Consider the following 9,768-nt stretch of genomic DNA (forward strand, 5'->3'; position numbering starts at 1 on the left):
CTAGTTGGTTGTTAAAACGTTTTGCAAATAGGGCACCAAGCTTAGAATTTTGGAGGCAAACCTGTTTTGACCAGGACTGTGGTTCACAATCTCTTCACTCCATTTGCTTAAATTTTGAAACTTGTTACTTGTCAACAGCTCAAATCCCAAAACCAGCTTCAACCGCAGGAACCCAATAAGCTACTACAGCCCCAACAAGTCCACAAATCCAATCTTTTTCTCCTCCAAAAAATTTCTTGTTTTCAAGTTCCTTCTCAAGTGGTTCTAATGTCTTCGCTGTTTCTTCTAACAGCCTGCTCTCTCTCTTCTCTTTTGCTTCTAGCAGCTTCAGTATAGCAGGGCACAACCTGTCATGGAATGGATATATTAAAAACATATTTAAACTACTCTTTTCACATTCGATTTTTAAACCATCACTCAACTCAAAAGTTTTAAACTGATCCAACCATCTATAATGCACAATTTAAACGCAAAGAAATCATCGAAATAAAGATCCAACAAGTTACTAAAGATAATCATATGATTAAGCAAAAGAGTAATGAATAGAAAGTATTGTTACCTTGATCAATAAACTTAGCCCAGAACCTTGCTTGGGGCTCTTTGATAGGGATCTGAGGGAAGAAAGGTAAACTGAATTCCAAAATTTCATCAATGTAATTCAAGGATGATGGTTGACTCTGAAATTGGGTTTCCATTATGAACAAACACAGAACCATCTTGTAAATTGGATTGTATTTGAGAAGCAAATGGCTTTTATTCTTCAAGTTTTCCTCAATATATTCGTATTCTACAGCTTTGAGTTTCAAAGCAAACTCCACTCTGCGGCTAAAGGGATCTCCACTGCCACCATGCCCCAAATACTTGCACTTCTTTCCCCATTATTAATTTCTCTCTGCAACAAAAAACTGGTGAATTATTTTGAATTATGATAAAGTAGTGGTTTGTTTATATATATATATATATATATAGGAAGAGGGAAAGGGAAAGGGAAAGTACGTGTGTTTTGTCAAAGATGAGATTTGTTTAATATTCGAAATGTGTAGAAATATCTCGATTTCTTGAGGTGGAGTTTAACGTTGTCGTAAGCCATTATGTAATTGTTCATCATATATTTAGACATTGGTTCTTTTTTTTCTTTGTTGGTGGAGTTTAATGTTATCGTAAGCCATTATGTAATTGTTAATTAACATATATATTTAGACATTTTTTTTTTATTATCTTTTTTATTTTTTAAATTTTCTACATGAAAATTAACACATACATTCAAAATTCAGGTTTATTTCACAGTTTTTAATCATTTATTTGAGAATAAGCTATTTTTATACATTCTTACAAGAGTTTTTTTCCTCAAAACGGTAGGCTTTCTCTTTTCCCCTCTTCATCATCTCTTTCCTTTTATATATAATTTCATTTTGAATATAGTTAATCAAATAATGCTAATCCAACAAAATTAATATAAATATTTATTTCAATAAATCAATAATAATCTACTGAAATATTTACTTTAATTTATTATAAAAATTTAATGAATGCAATTACTTTTTTATATAAATTATCAATAAACTTAGCCCAAAACCTTGCTTGGGCTCTTAATTAGTGTGAAATTTCATTTTTCAATAATAATAATTGATTACTTATTTTTTTTAATAATCAAGCAAATATTTATTGAGGTTAATTTTAGTTTGATCCATTATGAACTTATAATCGTTATTGATTGTTTATAATTAGTTACCTATAATTATTTCATTCATTACTAACATAACATTTAATAATTTTTTTTTTAATATTCTTTATTAACCTATCATATTTTTATCTCATTTTTAACGATTTATATTATATTTTATTTACTAAAATATATCTTTGTATATTATTTAAGTTAAATTAAAATTATTAAGGTTGAATTTAATTAATTATAAAAGTGATTAAGTATTAAATTATAACTAAATATATTAGTCAGTTAATTTGAATTATAGATTTATTCAATTTTCAAATATTTATAACGAACCATTAATGATTCTTAATTAATTAGTTTTTATTAATATTAAATGATATTTATTGTTTAGTTAATCAATCTATCACAATAATATAAGATTTTTTTGTTTCACTTCGTAAATTAAATACAAGCATAATTTTTTATTTATAAAATTCTTATTACATTTTTCATATACAATCAAGCATAATTATATTTGATTTTTAGATATTATCCTCGAATATTTTATTTTCAGACATTTTTATTAGAAAATATTTATAAAATCATAAACTAAATAGAATAAAACAAAACTATACGATAATTGTTTGGTTAAGTATAGTCAAACAAAAAGAAAAAGAATTTATTCGTCGAGTATCGTCAAACAAAAAGAAGAATTTATTGGTTAAGTCATTATTACCTATTAGTAAAGGCAGCCGAGGGGTTTTTTCTTTGGATATATAGCACAGAAGTCTAAAAAGTTAAATTAAGTTCAAGGAATTTAATCCTTAAACTTTGAGGAAATTAAATTTGATCCTATAATTTTATTTTTAAAAACTCATAAATATACTAAACACAAATTTAAAATAATTTTAGAATTTTAGTATAAAACATAAGATTCAAATTTAAAGCAATCAATTATAAAAATCAACTGATTTGGGGTATTTTGATGACTAAATCTTGAAGGAAGTACGATGACTAAATCTTTGAATTACGATTTTCCTTCGAGAAACTGATTTGGGGTATTTTGATGTCGTATTATTCGGTTGAGTCCAAAAAATTTTAGATATAAATACAATTTTGTCTTTGTATTTTTTATTGTATTTTTCTATCTTTGCACTTTTAAAAAGTGATCATTTTGATCTCTTCATTTTTTTTTTTAATTTTTAAAGGACCAAAATGATAATTATAAAAATACAAAGATACCAAAAGGAATCAAAATTCAAAGTAAAAAGATAAAAATAAATATTTTGAAAGTATATAGATAAAAATAAATTAATTAAGTTAAAAATATAGAGACCAAAATGAATATTTTAAAAAGTGGATTAAAATGAACTAAAGTCAAAAGTAGAAGATGAAAATAGTTTTTAAGCCAAAATTTTGGAGGAAATATTAAATGTACCCCTAACAAGTCAGGAGCCAATTTAGGGATTCAATCTGATGTCATTGAAACTTGATTAAATTACTCACAGGGTAAAGGGTGGGATAACTTTTCCATTCCTTAATTAGTGAATAACAAGAAGAGATAATTAAATCAAAGAAAACACTTATAAAACAAAGATAAATAAATAAATAAATAAATAAAAACAAGGGAAATGATTCATCTTCCTATACATATATAGCAAAGAAAATATTAAAAATATATCCATGAAGATAGATAATGGTAGAGTAGATTTGAACTTTCAACATTAAAAAAGATATTACATGTCAATTATCGTTTAACTATGCTCGCTTGGACTAAATTTCACTTTATTTAAACACAAACATCATTTACTTATAATTGATACATACTCTTTCTCTTGAAATCGAAAGCTCAAATTCTCATACCTCTATATTTGTCATAAGTTTATTCTTTACTAATTCAATTATATTTAAGAAATGAAAACCATGTGCGTTCAAAGAACAGCTTGCACATGGGCAATAAGTTTATGTTCTAGGAGAATTCACATTATAAGAAGGTAATTAGTCTATTCTAAAGATGTCCAATTTCTCTATGGACCTCATTCTGAATGGGACAGGAATTTCCCGATTAGACAGGAAATGAGGGAGGGAGTGGGAGAAAAAAATTCTCCACGAGCTAAACGGGATGGGGACGGGGAATCCCGCTCCGTTCCCCGTCCCCACCCCGATTAACTTCTACATATTTATTTAGTATAGTTATCTAATGTTATGTTATTATTATTATTATATAAATATTACATTTAAATTTCAAATTTGATTATTTATTACGAAAGATAATGAATATGTTTAAATTTAGATTATATATATGAATAATTTAATTTATGTTTATTTCTTTCTACTAAAAAAAATCTAATTAGCTTTTTTAGGCCAATATTTGAGTATTTTATCCTTCAATTCAAATTGTTAAAACTAACCATAATAACCAATTTAGTGATAACGTTAATTATTTAATTACAATTTGTTCATATTAGTGATTTAAATTGATTTTTTTATAAAAAAGAAAGAAAAAAAAAGTAACGTGGAAAAATTCCCCGTAGGGAACTCGATCCCCGCGGGAGTCTCCACCTCGATCCTCGTGGAGAATTTCACGGGGATTGGGAATGAAATGGAGAGCGGAGATAGGGATGGGGAATGGCATCCTCGGCCTCGCCCCACCCCGTGGACATCTCTAGTCTATTCGATCTAAACATGCCTCTGACTTGATTCTCCTCTCTAACTGACTTGATTCTACCTTGACCCCAATCAACTAATTAAGCACATGAGTATTTGTAGCAAATATTACACTGGTGTTTATTCCTACATACAAATTTATTGTTCATGACACGTGAAAGGTGATGTAAGTTTTGCTTAGCCAAAATTTTCAACCAACAAGACCTAACAATAAAATTTTAGCATATTATTACACATTTTTAACACATAGGATTATTATTATTATTATATTATATGGTGGAAGAATCAAACTTCTGTCCTCGAGATTGATAACACAAGTTTTATACTAGTTGACCTAGGTTCATGTTAGCACTCATAAATTTAATTATTAGACACGAACACCATAAAAATCCATAATTCCTCCGATTCTTCTTGTATAACTTTGAGTCATTTTAAGAATTAGTAATTTAGATCTTCTTTATAGCTTGAGTCATGTATCATCCTTTGTGTATATGTACCCTTATATACTTCTTTGTAAGAAAGAATACACTTAGCTATGTTAATATATATCGTATGTCAATTAAGCTATGCTCAATTTGATATAGGTACGATCCTAGATTTGAAGAATTTTTTTTTTTTAATCTTATTATATTATTTTGTTTAATTCAAGCCTTCTTTATTTGATATATATCTATAAATTCGTTTTACTTGAAATCCTGCACGTATTAATATATACTATTAACAAACTCAAATCAACATTATTAGTTTGTTATAATAACGGTAATAATTTTAAATGGTAAAACTGTTTTCAACTGTAGCAAAATATCAATCTACCAGTGATAGATCGTGATATACCACGATAGACTTCTATCATTGACACTAATAGATAGTCATAAAAGTCTATCACAGTCTTTTGCAGTCTATCACTGATGGATACTGTCATTTTGCTATATTTGTAAATAAGTAGACTCATTTTTCTTTATTTGAAAACTATCCTAGATTTAATTTTTTTTTATTAAAATATCATTTTGATATTTATACTTTGAATTCTATTTCATTTGAATTTATGTATTTTTAATTGTCTAATTTTAGTAATTGTACTTTCACTTAAATCTTATATTTGATGTTTGATTTATCAAATTAAACAAATAATAACAATAATAATAACAACCACAATAATAATAATAATAATTTTCATAAAAAAAATGCGCTACTTGAGTATATGTTATAGGGACTATTTTTTTTTGAAAAAAAATCAACCATGAAACTAATTATAATAATAATTTGAAGGAACTCTTAAAGAAGAGTATCCACGAGCGCGTTCAGATCTTTCCTATTTCATTGTGACCGAATTACCACACACATATTCTAACAAACAGGTATGCATTTTAACACTAATTAACGGTATACTTTGACAAATAAAATACAATAGATTGAGTATACATACTAGCTGAAGACTGTCTTCACTTTGAGCTCAACCCAGCGGAAGCAAACCCTCTACGGTCTTTATTGCCCAGCAAACAGTCGGCTACTAGTAGCATGATCGTCTACACGAACGACAGCGCATGAACAGCAGGACCGGGGACAACACCATCACTTAGAGCCCTTGGTATTCTTGGAGTGAGAATCCAAAGAGTGGTCTTTGATGGAATTGGTAGAGGAAGGAGGAAAGGGATGATCGTGTAGCACGACAAACAAGTAGAAGAAAGCTATCGTATAACAGATGCTTGTCGCTTAGAGAAAGGTACACGATCGTGTAGGTTTTACAAAGCGATCGTTTAGTAAAGAGTAAGTAATCGTTTAGAAAACTCGGCGTGCTAAACAATCATTTAGAGAAAACTAAGCGATCGTTTAGTACGCGAGGTGTGCGATCGTTTAGGCGATAAGGCATTATCGTATAAGCTCTCAACTAAGTGATTGTTACGTTTTCACACCTTGAGCAACTTTTTCGAACTCTTTGCCAAATGAAAAAAATTTTCATTTTATTCTTCTATTACAATAACCGAAATTGATTTTCCCGCTAACACACGATTCAGGAGAAATATCTGGCCAATAATCACATAACCAAACAATCAATTAATAAATGAATATATCATATTATATTATTAACTTATAGTTTGATTAAAGGTCTTCTTTTTTGGTAAAAAAACAACATATCAAATTAATAGTAATGTAACAAAAATTATGCGCCCTTTTGTTACTATTCCCCATTTTGATACTAAAAATACTTTTTCGTATCCCTATGAATCAGATAATATCATATATTTACTATAGTAATTTCTCATCTACTTGATATAAATCATATTTATATCTAATTTCTCCAAAATAATGTATCTCATACATTTAGTCAATTATATCATATATAATTAACCAGTTCAATTATATCATATATAATCGAACTCCCTCTCGTCAATTTGAACATTTCAAACTGATCCAAAAATTGATTCTCGACTTTATTCAAGCTACCTAGGGGACCTTGTGGACATGTGGCTCAAAGGTCCAACGGTATATGAATAGCTGACTAAACTCTTTAGCCATGATAACCACCATCTGTTAACTGCCAGACATTCCATTAAAGACCAACAGCTGAACTCTTTTTATCACAGATATATTTTTGTGTCCATCGAATATAACCAATCATGAGTACGATGATCTTTCACAGATGCTCGTAAGTACAGTTGAGCCAATTTACCGTTTTTCCCCTGTAGTTACATCTCACTCTATAAGTACCACTGATTCCTCTAATGAACAATACAACATAGTCCAACTATATGTGAACACCTATCGGGCTAAGAGAAGGTGTGTGGCGACACATCGTTCAAGCCCTGGAATCAGCCCTTAAGGGAACTATTTGTCTACTTCCCTTGCTTTGGGGAGGGAGTGAATTCCATCTTGTGTAGCTGAGTTCCCAGCTCCCAAATTAGACGAATCCATAAAATGGTAGGTTTGAGTCGGCGACCTGACCATTCGCACCCATACAAATCAAAGGACTGCCCTTAATGGCAGGAGTTCCCAACTCACTCAGGACTGAGGTCATGTTACCTATGGTCATCCTAGTGAAGTGAAGTCTCTGTCATGAATAGTGTTATATAACGAGACGTCAACACTTTGTGATCAGGTCTTATACAAACTCTTTATATAAGACGCCCCTGTTCGCATATCCCTTACACGAATGATTAGGATCAAACCAAGATAAGATTTCCCTCCTATATTCATATACTACAGACCATTTTGGTTATCACTTAAGACATGATCCACTTGTATGTCACCACATACATGCTTAAGTTACATCTAGATAACCAGAGATTTTAGGTTTATAGGTTTGTGGTAAAGCAATTAAAACAAATTAACTGAGCAAAATCAAGAAGTAAAGTAAAATATCATATATAATACATCACAAACGTTCGTACAAACTGTTTACAAACTATAGAACATGAGACTTTATGACATCAACCCCAATATAATTAACTTAGAAGATTCAACTTTTGAAATACATAACTAACATGGACAAAATTCAAACTACAAAATGATAGCTAGCCAATCACACAACAAAAAAATATATATATATATATCGAAGGATAGAGTTTTTATTTTTATTTTTTTCTAATGGTTGGGGTTTTTATTTTTAATTTACTTCAATTTTTTTAATATCTTCAATCAAACATTGTAAATTTCGATAGGATGACCCATCTTCACCAACACTATCGTTGGCTAGTTTTGCTAACTCTGCAATGACATTCTCCATTTTCTGATCTTGATGTTCCATTATAGACCTGACCATGGTCTCCACAGTAGAGCGGTCAAATGAATCCTCCATTTGAACCCCAATTTTCCAGACCTTAGTAAACCAGGTTGCATTACTGGGTTGGTCTCCAATTTGCGGCCAACAGATCATAGGAACCCCAGCAGCCAGGCTCTCCATTGTAGAGTTCCATCCTGAATGAGTCAAGAACCCACCAATGGCTTCGTGGCTCAAAACCTCTTCTTGCGGAGCCCAATTCACAATCACCCATCTTCCCTTTTCCTTCCTATCCATAATTTCTCTAATAACCAACTCATAGTCTTCCCCTGCCTCTTCAATTAACACATCTGAGCTCAACACTAACACAAATGCCTTTCCGCCGTTCACTAACCCATTCCATAACTCCTTCAATTGGGAGCTTGTTCGCTTCACCAAGCTTCCGAAGCTGACAAACACCACGGATCTTGGAGCCTGTGAGTCAAACCACGCCAAGCAACTGTGATCTTCTTTCCAAAATTCAAATTGGGACTGGGCTGAGTTCTTCAACAGAGAGTGAATTGGTCCAATTGTGTAAACTTTGTTATATATCTTGGAAAGATTCGTCACAAATTCACCTTCGAGTTTGTCAAAGGTGTTGAGAATTACACCACAGGATTTAGATGTGGCCAAGATTTGGTTCACTAAGTTCATCGGGTCCTGTTTTGCTACATCTTCGACTGACCAAATTCCTGGCAAATCTTTACATCTTAAAAGCCCTTCTCCACCAGGAATTCCACGGAGGAGTTGGTTTGAATTTCCCACTACAAACAGAGAAAATTAAATGGGTTTAAAGTTTTAACTCAAATTATCAATCTCTTATGCAGAAAATTGAATCAACGAAGTTACCTGGGTATGGAATTTGGCCGTCTTCAAGAAGCTTGGGAATGGAGAAGAAAAGAAACAAGAAACGGGCGCTGAAAGTAGAGAAACAAAATACAGGGATACCCAATTCTTGAGCTATATCCATTGGAAAACGAAGAATGACATCTGTAATAACACAAGTGATGGGAGAAGTCCCATTATTGTAGGAGAGGAGAAGTTGTCGGAAGAGGGATTTAGTGACTTGGTTCAAGGAAACATAGAGCTTGCCGTTGAGAACATTGTGGGGTTCATCCGGCGGGAGGCCGTCGGAAATGGAGTGGAAATGAAGGGAAGGAAGTTGGGGGGGGGGGCGGTGGATGCGGCGGTGGTTGTGGTCTGTCTCTTATACACATCTAGATGTGTATAAGAGACAGCATCTATAGTGTCCCCAGAATAAGGCGTCCAACCATATTCATATACTACAGACCATTTTGGTTATCACTTAAGACATGATCCACTTGTATCTGTCTCTTATACACATCTAGATGTGTATAAGAGACAGCTATATATATATATATGTATATATGCTGTTTAGTTTAGATATATATGTATGTATTTATATATGCTCTTTAATTTAGATGATTAATTTTTTTTTTTTTTGATGTCAAATGGAAGAAAAAAAATTTTAAAAAATTATCATTATACATATAAAAATTACTAAATTTCATCAACGGTAGTTTATTGAGATTTTTAATTCAATATTGTGGTTAATAATTTCACTAAAAAAAATGTACAAAGAGATAAATTGATAATCTTGTTGCTGAATATTTATGAATACATTTATATAATCTCTGTTCCAATCAAAATCATTTTTCATAGCGAACGCCCA

At 31.0% G+C, this 9,768-nt stretch overlaps 1 protein-coding gene and 1 pseudogene across 1 annotated transcript; both read right to left on the reverse strand.

Annotated features, from left to right (window-relative positions):
* On the reverse strand, window positions 1-879 carry LOC120073584 (annotated as a pseudogene).
* Window positions 880-7,726: 6,847 nt separating this feature from the next.
* Window positions 7,727-9,179, reverse strand: LOC120072921 (7-deoxyloganetic acid glucosyltransferase-like). The gene is made up of 2 exons (XM_039025458.1): window positions 8,925-9,179; window positions 7,727-8,839 (listed from the first exon to the last, which is right to left on the reverse strand). Exons 1-2 carry the CDS (start codon window positions 9,043-9,045, stop codon window positions 7,923-7,925), a joined length of 1,038 nt encoding a protein of 345 aa, XP_038881386.1. The 5' UTR covers window positions 9,046-9,179; the 3' UTR covers window positions 7,727-7,922.
* Between the last annotated feature and the right edge of the window lie 589 nt (window positions 9,180-9,768).

Source organism: Benincasa hispida, chromosome 3, assembly GCF_009727055.1.
Source record: "Benincasa hispida cultivar B227 chromosome 3, ASM972705v1, whole genome shotgun sequence".
Classification (NCBI taxonomy): Eukaryota; Viridiplantae; Streptophyta; class Magnoliopsida; order Cucurbitales; family Cucurbitaceae; genus Benincasa; species Benincasa hispida.